The sequence below is a fragment of the Sphaeramia orbicularis genome, chromosome 17 (genome assembly GCF_902148855.1).
Source record: "Sphaeramia orbicularis chromosome 17, fSphaOr1.1, whole genome shotgun sequence".
Lineage (NCBI taxonomy): Eukaryota > Metazoa > Chordata > Actinopteri > Kurtiformes > Apogonidae > Sphaeramia > Sphaeramia orbicularis.
Window position 1 is genome coordinate 22,982,104 of NC_043973.1, and position 15,346 is coordinate 22,997,449.

The 15,346-nt window shown below is 37.0% G+C and overlaps 1 protein-coding gene across 2 annotated transcripts; it reads left to right on the forward strand.

Annotated features, from left to right (window-relative positions):
* Nucleotides 1–1,236: 1,236 nt before the first annotated feature.
* On the forward strand, nucleotides 1,237–14,319 carry parla (presenilin associated, rhomboid-like a). Of its 2 annotated transcripts, XR_003937910.1 has the most exons (11): nucleotides 1,237–1,364; nucleotides 4,977–5,157; nucleotides 5,301–5,405; nucleotides 5,542–5,674; nucleotides 8,582–8,677; nucleotides 10,161–10,310; nucleotides 10,456–10,526; nucleotides 10,623–10,724; nucleotides 10,936–10,997; nucleotides 11,111–11,208; nucleotides 14,033–14,076. XR_003937910.1 is itself a non-coding variant. In XM_030160177.1 (10 exons), the coding sequence occupies exons 1-10, from the start codon at nucleotides 1,285–1,287 to the stop codon at nucleotides 14,178–14,180; spliced, it is 1,164 nt and encodes a 387-aa protein (XP_030016037.1). In that variant the 5' UTR covers nucleotides 1,237–1,284; the 3' UTR covers nucleotides 14,181–14,319. The 2 variants fall into 2 exon arrangements, 1 of the variants encoding a protein (XP_030016037.1); XM_030160177.1 differs by lacking the exon at nucleotides 10,936–10,997 and having other exon boundaries at nucleotides 14,033–14,319.
* Nucleotides 14,320–15,346: the final 1,027 nt, after the last annotated feature.

Consider the following 15,346-nt stretch of genomic DNA (forward strand, 5'->3'; position numbering starts at 1 on the left):
TTTATTTTTGAATTGACCAAAAAAAAAAAAAAAAAGCTCACTGCAGGATAAAAAGTTGCCAAATGAATTTAGATGAGTAAATGTGGCAATTTTCTTTAACCCTTTTATGCATGATTTATGAGAACCTTAATCATAATTTTTCCCCCTGTTTTTATCCCTCTTTAGGCATGAAAAAAAAAAAAAGTGTGATGTGATTGACAGCTTTTAATGAACCTAATTTTCATAGAGTTGCAAAAATGTCCACGCAAATGGATACGATGCATTTAATTTTTGAAGCCAAGAAACATCTATTTACTGATATACTGTGAAAACTATGAAATAAAAACACTTTTAATGCTGCTAATCTGATGTTTTCTCATATTTAAACATACTCTAATTCTAGTCATTACTCACTTCATGGAGATAATATACTAAAAAAAACATTTTGTTTAGAAAAAATGATAATTACAGTCTAATAACAATTGATTTACACTCAGACATGTTAGTTCAGATCAGGTTTATCCAGAACAGCAAAGTTACATGATGCATAAGTGTCAACTGTGCCAGCTGATATGGAATGAAAACAACAGAACTCATGAACAGCTGGAGAATAACTGTCTACTGTAGTGACCACTATGCATGAAAGGGTTAAAGTACAGAGTTACAAACTGTGTAAAGCTCAGCTGTGCTGGAGTACGGCTAAAGTTAATGTGAGTAGCTACATTTTTTCTATCTATTACTTAAGTGAAATGTGAGTCTGCATGTTTTTAATGTGCCATTAAAAGAAAATGATGTATTCTATGAGATTAAAGCATGTAGTACCTACACCGTACAGTAGGGGGAAGTATTGGTCCTAAATGCAGCAGTAAGCCTTTTGCTACATTCATGTACTGTCAGTATTTATGCTAGTTGTATCCGAAATTGGAAGTATTAAGCAAAAGTGTGTTCAAAGCCTACAGTTACAAGTGACACTGAATGCCACACTGTGAATGACATGTCAATAACGTAAACTGTCTAAATTCACAATTTATATGTGGAGATTTAGGAGGTTCCTGCTGTCCGTATGTTTTCATATTTTCCTTAAATATAAAATTAAATTGCCTCAACCAAATAAAAAATGATCTCGCAAAACACGAGAGCGTATGTTTCTGCTAGAAGACGCTTTCACAACAAAAACAACCTCTCATACCAAGAGTCCTTCGGTGAAACTCATTAGTCGGATCTTTTGCGTAAGTCGTAAACGCAGCACCAGCTCCATTCTGGTAGAGAGGGAGGGGCTTCATACAGACTGGGGTCATCAGAAACATGGCGTGGAGAGGATGTACAATAAATTGGATCAAGACAGAGTTCATCAGACCTAGAAATATAACATCTCCGAGGTGTAGGTGAGCAGTTATAACCCGGTTCAGATCCTGGTTTTTCACAATGACAGGATGTGTTCGTGTTCCTTGCCAACGGTCGGAGCTGTTACCTAACCTTTCTGCCTGTCATTGTAAACAAACCCGGCTGAAAACAGCTACGTGATTTTGATTTATTGACTGTAAAAACATGTCCTATAATGGTTAAGGGGTCTAAGCTTTCCAATAAGTATTTTATTTTCGCTTGTGTTGGCTGTTAAAGCTATAACATACTGCCAATGTAGTGTCAGTACAGTGTTACTCATTAGCTTATAACCTGTTTTACAGAGAATGGAGTAGATTAAAGTAGGCCTTTTGTTTTAGAGACACTGAATATTATCAATATAGATGTTGTCGGCAATAACAGGAACGCTCACAAACGTCACATCCGGTTAGAGCTGAAGGGGAAAACAAACCGGTCTCTGGTATTAGCCATTGTACCTAAGAGTTGCTGTGTGCCCTTTTGCACCGCAAATAAACAAACAAACAAACAAAAAAATCACCTATCATTCGCCTCCTCTGTATCGTTTGACCGAGAGGGCGAGTTGTTCAGAAACTTTTCACGTGAATGTCCGCTACTCCTCCACTCTAGCGTTATGACATCAGGCACTCTAACAGAGTAGATTGTCACTCAACCCCCTCTTAAACACATTTCCGGAGAGAGGACAAAAATGCCTGCGTTTTAAAGTTCACATTCGGTCTCTAGGTTAAAGTATGGTGAAGTAGTAGCGGTGGCAAACAAGTTGACGTTTCTCTCTCCCCATTCATTTCTACGGGGCTTTTTTTCACAGGTTTTTAACGTATAACTGTGAAATTCACACAAATTACAAATGTAGTTCAAAGTTAACTAACGTTTAAGCAATTAATCTAATATTCCTGATATCCCTGACATAGTCTATGATTGTTTGGAAATGGTTAACATGACATTAAACTTACCTGAAATGAAGTGCTGATACACATTTTGTTGTTGGGTCCCATAATCTGCCAAACTCGTCCTCTCTTCTGATAGCATGACGCCATTTTGTTCTCCTTTGTGGTCCCGTTTTATTATTTGGTAAAATGTGAGTCTTGAATTGGTAATTGTTTTGTTTTTTTGGTGCAAAAGGGCACGCAGCAACTCTTCGGTATTATGGCTATTAGCTGAGTCCGATTTGTTTTCCCCCTCGGCTCTAACCGGATGTGACGTTCCAGTGGGCGTTCCCGTTTTTTCTGACTGTACAGTAATGCTGCGTTCCAGGCAACCCGTAACTCGTGCTTTTTCAATCTTCTATTGGTGAAAATGCACTGGAATGTCAGTCAAACCCGTGACTTCCCACCCGTGACCTCATACTAGATCGATGTACTCCCATTTCCAAGTTCTGACGTCATGTAGCAATGGCGGCCCCCATGGATGCGGTATTTATGCAAATTGTTTATTAAAAGAAGATATTGCGCTGACATTATTCATCTGCAGATGTTATGCATAATCAGCAGCTTTTCTAGTGTTAGCTAGTTTTCAGTCCATTGAGTGCAAGAATAAATTAATACTAAATATGTATCCAAATATACAAATACCATAACATGAAAGGTAGAACAGCTTCTCTTGCCTTATGCGCCATTTTTCCTCCTCTGTTTCCCTCAAATAAGCAAAGAGCAAGTACCTTTGGAGATAGAAATGACTGTAAATGAGCGTAAAGTATGGTCCGCCATGCTGGTTTGTTTACATCTAGCTACTACAATTTCGTTGCGCTCAGGCAGTTTGGCGTGACTTGCCTGGAACGTTACAAAGTCGTGAGTCGTGATTTGAAATCGTGACTTACGGGCTCAAAAAATGGCCTGGAACGCAGCATAACACAGAGACCTTAAATGGGCTCTATGCACAGCCCCACTACTTCCTGAACTTCAGGTGGCTCCTTTATTTCCTGTCTTTCATTATTGGACACACTGATTAATCCAGGTGTGTCTAATTAATCACTAGTCACAACAAGAAGCAGCAAACACACCTGGATTAATCAGTGTGTCCAATAATGAAAGGCAGGAAATAAAGGACCCACCTGAAGTTCAGGAAGTAGTGGGGCTGTGCATAGAGCCCATTGGGGTCTTGGGTTCCTCTTCCAGGAAATTATGGGCGTTGAACACCTTATTTCCTGTGTGCTGGTGAATTTTATGCACCAACGTATGCCTTTTCTGTATCGGTTTATGGTGGAATTGGCTTTATGTATGGGAAAACACACAATTCAGGCATCAGGTGACAATTAAAAACATAATACGCACTCGCATACATATATAAGTTTGACTTGTCTGTCATCTTTTGTGACTGTTGTTTTGTGACATAACCTCTTTAAATGTGCATGAGCAGAATTTTTGATCATGTTCCACATTTTATACATATTTAAAGCACATCCCATATGCCTGTGTATTAGGTGATGAAATGATGTACACCAAACAAAAAGGCCTCCAAAACACTTTAGCCATGAGTGATGAAAACTTTGTGACAAATGCTAATATTCTAAATATTGTAGGGTTCAGTGGCGGCTGCTCGTCTTTCAGAGAGGGGAAGCTCATTGTCGGCTTACATAAAAAACAAAAAAGTCAAGTTATTTAAACATAAATTCGGCTCTCCGTTCCTTTTTAAGAAAATGGTCATATCGTACCAAGTAAACAAGAAAACGTTGAAATTATGTTAAATTGAAACAAGGAAGTACAATGAGTGTGTTTTATTTACAGTGCAAGAAATGAACAAGTAATTTCGTAGTGGTTTCTCTTTTGATTTCACAGCAGAATGCGCGACGGTATTAAACTGAACTCTGTCAAGTGAAGGAGTAGATCTCAAAATAGCTGTCAATCAAACGGGATTCAGCGTTTCGACTGATCCTCCAATCAGCACGTGTAATCCTGGCGTCCAGCCTGGCCGAGCTCCGCCCACAGCTCCATTCACCCCCAGAGACACTGAGTGTCTGGGGGCGGGACAACATCGTGGCATTTATCCAATTACCGTCCAGTTTTGAGGCAATGAAAAAAACTGTTCCACTCAGTCCCATTGAAGTGCATTGACGCCAGGTGTCTACAGGCAAATGCACTGATCATAGATCGAATGAGAAAACAGCGCAACGGGAATGTATGAGAAGTGAACAACACTGAGTCCGTTGATTTGTGATAGAGCTGATTCTGAATGAACTCGTCCTTGAGATGAACGTGTTCTAACACATTTGTAGTCAGTGAAATGTCAACACAACCGTACATATTTAACCATTTAATTTTCGTAATTTTAGGGGAAGCCGGGCTTCCCTTGCAGTCTATGAGAAATCGCCACTGGTAGGGTTGTATCGCCTGAACCTGCATATCTACACAAACTCACAGAATATAGAGGTCAGTGTCACTATACTAGTTGTCAAATTGTCAAATGTTAAAAAACTTTTGGAGAAATTGTTAGAAAATTATATTTAACAGGTACTTAAATAAGGAAAGGACAAAAAATGTAAAGGAAGGTGATACAAGTGAATTAAAATTCAAAACTCTACTTCTTGCATAGGGTTCCTGTCTTTCCCTGCATTTATTGAACTGTTTGTCTATTTTACATGTGTTAAATCCCTGTGTGTTTGTTGATGTATTATTCCACAGATTCAACCATTACACTCAGCAGAGATGTTTTCGACGAGAAGCCAAAAGACCAGAGACAAAGAAAGTCAATGTCACCCAGGAATCCAAGGCCTCGCCCTCTGAAGGCGGCACACCGGGACCCCCACCCCCTCCAAAAATCCCCAGACCGACTCTTCTCAAACCTCTGATTTTCACAGTAGGGGTAGGTTCTCTGACTTTTCTAAACCATATCAAATGAGAATGATTTACATTGTTAGGACTCTGATAATAGTTAAAATAGATGCATTCCTTAATGTAGCTTTGCACAGTATCATGCTACTGGTTTGGTGTCTGACTCCATGTCAGTTTACAGGCTGCTCCTTTTGTGTGGCTGCCATCCTGCAATATGAGAACCTCAAGTTAAAAGTTCAGGCTGCAAAAGATGAGGAAGAGTCAGAAAAACTCTTACAGGTGAGGATTTATTGTTACAAACTGCCTTCTACTTCCTCCATTGCTGTCCCTGTATAAATAATAAGTTTTGTTTCCTTGTAAATGTCTCATCACCATATGTTACTACAATCTCTTTTACTTTATTATACATTACTAGGGCACCCATGACATGGCATACTGGCATGAGTGGTGGAATCAGCTAACAGGCTTCCAGAAACAACTTATACTTCTAATGTCCACAGTTGATGATTTCTGGAGCAGCCTCACTGAGGGACAGAAGACTGTCACAGGTAGTGTATTGTGTTTTTAATGCTTCAGATTAAATTTCATTTGTTTAATTTTGACCTTTATTTTGATATTGAATATACAAATCCCTGGCCAAAATGTCCCCACCTAGATTTAACTAAGCAAATACTTCAGATTCTTCCATTGGATCATTATTATAGCGACTAATCTGTTTCCGCTGCAACAAGTTATTTAACTCCAACTGATGTAGTGAGGCGCTTCTTATTACTTAAACATCCACATCACAAGACGTTTAGCATAGTGGTGGAAAAAATGTCACTGTTTCAGAAGAGTTGCATTTTTTTTTTAATCAAACAAAGAAAAGAATTAAGGGAATCACTGAAACTACTAAAATTGAGTGAAAAACTATCGAGTGTATTATTAAAACCAAGAGGGATAATGGTGAGCCATAATATTTGAGGAAGAGATGTGTTCATAAAAAAACTGAAACATTCATGATTGAAGATGACTTAAAGGACTGATATTTTGCTTTTCTAAATCGAATTCTGCATTTTAAAACATTTCCCTGTGGTCTACATACACTGTAAAGGCTACGCTTGGGTCTGAATTCTTCATTAATTCAACTCCACAGGTCCATCTTCAACCCTATTTCTGAGTAATAACACCAGAAAGGTTATTTGGAGTGCCGGCCCTTTAAATGCAAATGAGCCACTTCACACCCCACCCCTTCCCGTTTGTTGACCATGTTTTCTCTCCCGTTCAGCCACTTGTGTTCATTAATACAACCAACAACTGAACATTTTAGGTAATCGGCTCAAAGTTTGAACATATTTTCAGTATGGACTACAACCGCTGCTGCTGACAAACAGTTATGTCGTACTCTGAGAAATGTTTGTTGAAATTCTTGATCATATATGTGCAAATGTTGTGACATAACTAGTTATAAAATGTAACAAATTAAGCAGGAATTAAAACGGGTTGTAGAAATCAGTTCAGGTTTTGCCAGAATGAATATAAAGATAGCTTTGCAGCACCTGGAGGATTCAAATTCAAACTTTATAAACTATTAGGGTCCAAATACACAAATAAATGTACCAAAGACTAATAAAAGAGGGTTTGGCAAAATATGACCCCTTTAATGTCTGGAGAAATTGAATAATAATAAAGAAAAAAAAAAGGGAGAACTCACAGCTATGTTTAGTAGTGTATGTAAGAGCATTTATTTACACACAATACAAAGAGAACTCAAGGAATTGGGACTAAGCAGCTGCGTAGCCTTTAGGAAATCACTTGTCCGTGAGGCTAATTGAGAAAAATAGGCTTGGATTTGCTAGAGAACATAAAGAACTGGACTGTGTTTCAGTGGAAAAGGGTCATGTGGTCTGATGAGTCCAGATTGGTCCTGTTCCAGAATGATGGACATTAGGATGAGAAGAGAGGTGAATAAAGCATTTCCCATCATGCCTAGTGCCTACAGTACAACCTATGGGGGCAGTCATGATCTGGGGTAGGTTCAATTGGCCAGATCTAGATTCAGTAACGCTTTGTATCCATAAACTGAAGTATCTGAATATACTGAATATCCAGGTATGAACATCATTGTGTCATTCTCTGCTGATGACACAGACGTGTTCCAAGATGATAATTCCAGGATTCCAGTTGATCACATTGTGACAGAGTGGTTCAGGGAGCATGAGATGTTGTTGTTGGATTGGCCACCACATGGGGAAGACTTTACGCAGCAGTCCAACTCTGTCATCATCAATACAACATCTTGGCAAAACATTAATGCAACTATAGACAGTAATAAATGTTGTGAGGTTGCATAAGCTTTTTGAAACAATGCCATGGCAGATGCATACCATGATCAAAGCCAAAACCGATCCAATGAAATATTAGAATTAGCGGGACTTCTTTTTTTTTTTATTTTGGCCAGGTCGAGTGTATAGAAATAAAGACCTCATTTTGAGTGTAGCGCAGTGAATAATCACAATGAAATACACAGCGGTGATAAAAAGAGTGAAAAGTAATTTGGTATAATAGTTAATATAACTGCAGCTGTGAAGCCATTATACAAACACAGTGTGAAGTTAAATTTGCTAACTTGACTCGACACATTTGTAAAGCAATCATCTGCATTAACAGGACCTTTACATGAGTAAGTTTATTCCATATTTTTTCATAAACAGATGCTTTCTTTTCTTTTTTTTTTTCTTTTTTTTTTGGTGTTTTGATCATTTTAATTTTCATAAACTGGCTTTCACTACATTAACTTCCTAAGACCCACTGTCCACATTTGTGGACAAGAGTTTCACAACTTTATACAAAAAAAAAGGAAAGAAAACTGTCCACCACAAAGGACATTCCATAAAAATTTTAAAAACTGCATCTGAAAAAACTATTGCATCATGATGTTTCCAATATAGGGACTTATTTAATAAAAAACAAAAAAGCTTGTACTTTGCTTAAATGTCCTGGGTCTTAGGAGGTTAAATAAAAATAAAGAAAAATAATCAATTCAAAATGGACAGACATGAACAAAATAAGTGCAAAAAATCCCCAAGATGATCCAAATAAACATTAAATCACTGTACAGTCACCTCAGGCCTCTAAGGTAACTGTACTGTGTTGGCTTAGAATGTTGACGTTTTCAAGACTTTGCATGTTTATTACCCATTTTACTCCTATCCAACATTCACATTACAGTAGTAGTGGATGAAAACACACAGAAATTCATGTTTTTTACTGGATGAAAATCTGACTTTTAATCTGATTTAATTTACTTACATTTCATATGAATACTGTATTATTTACATTCCCTGTTGTTTCCACGTATCATACATATCTATTTATTGCATCTTAACTATTTACCTGATGTGCTTTAGGTTTGGTTTAGTTCTTATTCTTAGTTTGATTGTACATTTTTTGCTTCCTTTTCTATTATTTTCAAGGTATTATAGCATTAAATACTGCAGTCCTGTGCTGCTGGCGGATCCCTTCATTGCAAAGGAAGATGATAAAGTACTTCACATCGAACCCCGCCTCCAGTGAGTATTTCTGTTCTGTTGAATCCACCCAAATAATGTATATCAGGGTTTCTATGGCTCATTGAAAAGCATTAAAAGTCATTAAATAGATTTGGTGAAAATTAAGGCCTTAAATGGCATTAAAAAGCATTAAATTCGATGTCCAGAGGCGTTAAAAAATTATACACACTTGATGGAAAAAAAGCATTGTTATTCACGATTTCTTTAGATTTTATAAACATTTAATATTTTTAATCGGAAGTATAGTGTGAGCATTAACAGACAGAACCCTTTAATCGGCTATTGTTTATGGCCGATATAGAAAGTCACAACACTGGATGCTGTGAGCGTGCTCATGCTGTGGCGAAAGAGCGGACGGAATTTTAGCAAATGTCGGAAAAATGGGAAATTGCAAGTTTCAGCAGAAGTGGTTGGAGGAGGAATTATTCAGAACCTGGTTAAAGCCTGTCGATGGTAAACTGTCATGTATATATAAAACCATATGGGTGCTTCTATGAAACTGGGTTTATTTTGGTACCTGGCACTTTTCCAGCTTTTTAGACCCAATAATTAAACAGAAATGTAGACATACTTCCTCCCAGAATGTACCTAATGATGACCTCAGATAAATGCAAGAAAAAATTAGACTCTTGCTCTGAGCCATCCCAAAATTAATGAATTTTTAATAAAATATTGAGGCCAAAAATAGGACCAAAATTGGGACAGGAAAAGGTACCTAGGTGTCAGTGCATTTGATCTGGAAAATATCGCTTGTAATGGTCTTGTATGCCACTATAAATAAAGACGCTGTGTTAAATTTGATGATCCTAGTGGTTTTTCTAATCCAGACATGCAGGTTTTTCATGAATCTCAGTCTCATTCCAGGTTTTGTGTGCAACCCATCGTGTCCACTAGTGTTACATACGGAACCTGCCCATTTAAACACAAATAAATCGCAAATCATTTTGCAACAGCGGTCATTTTTGTGAAACACTCTGCCTTGCACAATTAGTTCAATTCCCAAAATGGTCCTGTGAGAGAATAAAAAGATATTCAAAAAAATAGTAGCACGTAATTTTCGTGTCCTTTTGACCCTGTTACATGAAGATTTTTGTTTAAAAATAATATTAAAAAATTTTTTATCTGAAAATTTTTTTCTTTTATCTCAGTAAATATTTATTTTTAAAATATACTCAAAGTGCTTCCAAACTTGCTTCATAACATTAGTCTACATCTGGTTTGAATTTTTAGCCCCCATGTCCTGTTTTAAAGCACCAGTTTCATAGAAGAATCCAGATATAAAACTGTATCTGCAGTTGGACATGGGCATTAAATTTGTTTAAAGTGGCATTAAAAAGGGCATTAAAAAGCATTAAATTAGATTTGCTTATACCTGCAGAAGCCCTGTACATATAAAATCACAGCAGTTATTCAATAAGATACGAGAATGTTGGTTACAAATGTATGTTTAAAGTACAGTATTCATTTTCCTTTCTCCCACCAGAGACACAGTGCCTTCCAATGCTTCTGTCTACATTCAGCCATTACTCCATTATCCACATGGTGGCCAACATGTATGTCCTGTGGACGTTCTCCTCAGGAATCGTCTCTCTCCTCGGGAAGGAGCAGTTTCTTGCAGTTTACACGTCAGCTGGTGAGTCAAGAAGACAACATATGTGTGCACGCTGACAACATTTAAGCTAATCTGAAGCCTTGTAAATCCTTTAATACATGCATTTGGATTTACAAAGACCATATGTACTGGTTAGTTAGAAGACTGTTCATTGTATGTTTTTCAGGTGTTATTTCCACTATGGTTAGCTACATGTGTAAAACAGCCACTGGACGACTGTATCCATCATTAGGAGCGGTAAGATGTTTGGCAAACTTCTTGCAAAGTTCAACAGAAACAACTTGCAGAACTTACTTCATCCTCTGACTCGGACTGTTTTTGTTTGATCCACAGTCTGGTGCAGTCATGGCTGTACTGGCTGCAGTCTGTGCTCGAGTGCCAGAAGCAAAACTAGGCATAATTTTCCTTCCCATGGTCACTTTTACTGCAGGAAACGTAAGAGACACATAGGATGTTTATCTAAATCTGTATGCATGAGTTTTGATTTAGTCTGTGACAGTGTTTGGACTAATTAGTGTACAACGCATCCAAGGCCATGAGTGCTAAGACGTTCTTGTTATGCACATGCATGCCACTGAATTGTAAACAAAAAAAGAGCAAATAAACAGGGTTGTTAACATTCCTATGCTGTCTGTTTTTGCTGCAGGCAACAGACATAAATCTGTGCATGAACAAAAGAAACAAAGTCCACTGTGTGTGAGTGAATGTGTAAGTATGCATGTCTGAATGCATAGTAGATGGACAGCTATTTTGAGTGTAGCTTAGTGTATTTAGGCGTTTTCATTTTTTCTTCAGGTTTCATTTATTGTATCTCACTCTAGGCACTGAAAGCGCTCATTGCCGTGGATACTGCAGGACTTGTTCTGGGATGGCGGTTCTTTGACCATGCAGCTCACCTGGGAGGAGCCCTGTTTGGAATGTGAGTGGTATAAGCACATTGTACAGCAAAAAAATAATGTTTATTCTTTGTATTTTATAGAACATTAAAGCAAAGAACATATTAAAGTATTTGGAATCCATCACCTATAATAAGTTTAATGCGTTTCAGACACAGTGTGAGTACGGTTTCATGTTCATATTTGTGAATGAATTAATAGTTTCTTGTTTTTTGACACACTTTACATTTTCTTGAGCTTTCAAACACCCCTGAGATGCAACTTGAAGCTTTACTGGTGACTAAATCAACCATATATTGACATTATTTTATTCATCTTATATTCCAAGGTTGCAGAGTAAATCTATACTCAAGTCTAAACAAAACATATTTCCAATAAGTCATTGAAGGTATGGATCTAAAGGAAAAGTGGAGACTGAAATTATGCATTTGTTCTCACATTACTCTTGTATTATTTTACTTTTTTTCCAATTTATTCTTTATTACAATTAGTTCAAACATTTCCATAATATATATTCAACCACTGTGTGTGCTCACCATCTTTATATGCAGGGTGAGATTTGTCAAAAAAAAACAGAGGGGGGATGTTTTTCTTTTTTTTTTTTGTTTTTTTTTTTGTTTTTTTTGTTTTGTCGTGTGTGTGTGTGTGTGTGTGTGTGGGGGGGGGGTTCTAACGCTGGCGTCAAACTTTACATATTTTCAATGTTCAACTCACGGGTTCTGTTCCTCTATTATACAGCCGATCTTACACGAAATTTTCACAACTTCTAACCTGTATCTACTGGACCCCCTCCACTACTCTATGGGCCCCCCCACAAATGCTGGGCCCCATGAATTTGTTACATTTGCTCCCCATTTACGGCGCCCCAGTGCATGGGGACATTCGCAAATCCTGAGACTGCCGACCTTTCGGTTCAGGTGAACGTTAGTGCCAGTAATGTAGGATATAAGTGTAAGAAAACTGTCACAACCTGCCTGTTATTGTCCCCCCCAAGAATGAAATTCATTGAGCAGAAATAGGGATGTACAGGGTGGGGAAGCAAAATTTACAATGAACATTTAGTTGTTTTTTCTCAGCAGGCACTACGTCAATTGTTTTGAAACCAGACATATATTGATGTCATAATCATACCTAACACTATTATCCATACCTTTTCAGAAACTTTTGCCCATATGAGTAATCAGGAAAGTAAACGTCAAAGAGTGTGTGATTTGCTGAATGCACTCGTCACACCAAAGGAGATTTTACGATAAATCTGTCATTTCTGCGGTTCAGAACAGCATCGACAGTGAAGATCTTTTCATCTGAAAAGATCGTTACAATGGAGGACTTTTTCTTGAAACATGTAATAATTTTCTTGCACCTTTCCAATCTCTTTTCCTTCATAGCTGTTGTCAACAAGTGTTTTGGTGTTCTTGTGTAAGATTTTAACTTCAAATCATATTTTACTGCATTTCTAACAGTCTTGTTTACCTCAAGTTCAATTGCCATTTTTGTCATGGATTTGGTTGGATCCTTTAGGATTTTGGATTTGAGAGCTTTAATAAAAGCTTTGGTACGTTTTTTGTTGCTTCCTCCACTTCCAGACTTTCTCGTAATAGTTTTGCTCATAGTCATTCTCTTCTTTCTATTATAAACAGTCTTTATGGACACTCCAACTATTTTTTAAATCTCCTTTGGTGTGACGAGTGCATTCAGCAAATCACACACTCTTTGGCGTTTGCTTTCCTGATTACTCATATGGGCAAAAGTTTCTGAAAAGGTATGGATAATAGTGTTAGGTATGATTATGACATCAATATATGTTTGGGTTCAAAACAATTGACGTAGTGCCTGCTGAGAAAAAACAACTAAATGTTCATTGTAAATTTTGCTTCCCCACCCTGTAAGTGTACGAAAACTGTCACAACCTGCCTGTTATTGTCCCCCCCTAGGATGAAATTCATTGAGCAGAAATAGGGATGTAAAAAACGGGGGGGGGGGGGGGGGGGGGGGGGCTGATCCTCCCCATCCCACTTCAAGAAATCACACCTTGTTTATATGTCTGGTACAGATCTCTAGAATGCTGTTTTGTACTTGCACGCACACCAACAAGATAAAATAATATAAAATAAAATAACAACGAACTATGTATCATTAGGGAGTATTCATTTCTTAAAAACAAACAAACTAATGTGCTGTGAAAATAAAATCAGGACCTGTGGGGCATTACATATTGAATTTCCATGTTGTAAATATCCATTGTGATGCTCATTTATTCTTTTAAATTGGGCTTTCCTGCGTTAACCACTTCCTGATAACAGCCTTTGTAGGTGTTACCAGCAGGGTGTTCAGTACGTGATAGCCAGTGAAGGAAATTTATTTGGGTAAGAATCTGACACTGAAAGTAAGGAAGGGGCAGGATTAGATAAGCCTTTGCTTCTTTCTGTCCCTTCTCAAACTGTGTTTCGTGAGTTGATACATATGTACATTTATGTTAAATTTATTGTATTTCGTTACTTTTTCTGTGATTAATGACCGTTGATGGGTGCATATGTAATTAATTTCTTGCTTTTATTGTTTTTTTTACTTCTTTTTTTTTACTTCAAAGTTTGACACACATAAACTAAATAAAATAAATAAAGTATTTGTCTCCATTTATGAAGTATATTCCCATCATAGATCATTTTAATCTCAAGTGGCAACACAAAATGTCTTGTAGGGCATTATATATCCCCCTCTGTAGTCTTTGGTTACAGGGCAGTCTCAGAAAACATAATGGTTTGCATATTTGACATTTTTACCATCATGTTTATAGGTTGGTGGAATGCTAGCATTTTAATTATCATCTCACTTCTTGCTCTGCAGATGGTATGTTGCTTACGGTCACAAAGTAATTTGGAGGAAGAGGGAGCCGCTCGTGAAAATGTGGCATAACATGCGCTCTGCAGGTGGATCCAGGCCTGGAGGGGGTCCTGGGGCTGGTGGTGGTGACGGTGGGAAACCAGGAGCGTAATAATACTGTTCAAGGTCAATGTGATCTGCTTTTGTTCCACGTGTTCCACAGTTACCTCAGAATCTGCAAGGATGCTGGAAATGCATAGAGACAGAGACAGAATTTATTGTATAATAATAAATATTGTGTTTCTTCCAAAGTTGTGGCTGTAACTTTTTGTCTTACTGGGTTTAATCCTTACAATCCTAGAACTATTTTTGTCATGACCTATCCACATTTAATCTTTCCTAAATAATTTATTATAATATTATCATCTGCATTTTGCATTTTTCAGTAAAAATCTGGTATTTTCACATATTTAATTTACAGATCATGTAGATGTTCATAAAAATTCAAAGGTCATTATTTCAAAACAGAGAAAACTTAAGTGACTTTTTCAGCAAAATATATCATTAATTGAACGTAAAAAGAAATATTTACAACCACTCTCTTTGGTCAAACTACATGTGTTTTATGAGTGAATCCATGTTACAGAAAATTACATATTTGCACATTCACTACAGAGCCTCTGAATATTTAACCCATAAAGACCCAGTGCTACTTCGGTGTCAGTTCCCAAATGAAAATTTCTCCATTTTTAACCTGTCTTAAGTGATTTCTCACACTTTATTCTAATATTATGCTCAGTTTTTAGCAATTTTAAGTAAAAAAAAATCTGGTATTTTTATATTTTTAATTTACTGATCATGTAGATGTTCATAAAAGCTCAGATTAAAGTTGAGGGTTATTATATCAAAAATACAGAAAACTGAAGAAAATGTGACATTTACAGTAAAATATATAATTAACAAAACATAAATCAAGTGTCTCCACCCACTGTCAGTTATCAGACTCTATGGGTTTTAGTTGTGAATCAATGTTGAAGAAGATGACAGTGTTTCCATGGTGACTACGGAGCCTGTGAAAGTCCAAATGGGTCATATCTGATGACCATGAAAAGATGACAAACTGTATTTTACACCAATTATTTACATGGATTGATAGGATTAGTGGTGCAGAAGTTATTAAACATTTTACATCAGTAGATGATGTTGGTTACCAGTGGCTGTTTAGGTCTTTATTGGTTAAATAAGACACATCTAATGCTGCTGAAAAGCTCCGAATTTGCATTTTACCTGAATTATTTACATATAATGATAGGATTAATGGTTCAAAAGTTATTAAAC

Excerpts from the sequence above, each read along its gene's own strand:
- parla (XM_030160177.1), top strand. The coding sequence starts at position 1,285 with ATGGCGTGGAGAGGATGTACAATAAATTGGATCAAGACAGAGTTCATC. Across the intron at positions 5,158-5,300 it reads CTCTGATTTTCACAGTAGGG|TTTACAGGCTGCTCCTTTTG; the intron begins GTAGGTTCTCTG and ends ACTCCATGTCAG. Across the intron at positions 5,406-5,541 it reads AGTCAGAAAAACTCTTACAG|GGCACCCATGACATGGCATA; the intron begins GTGAGGATTTAT and ends ATACATTACTAG.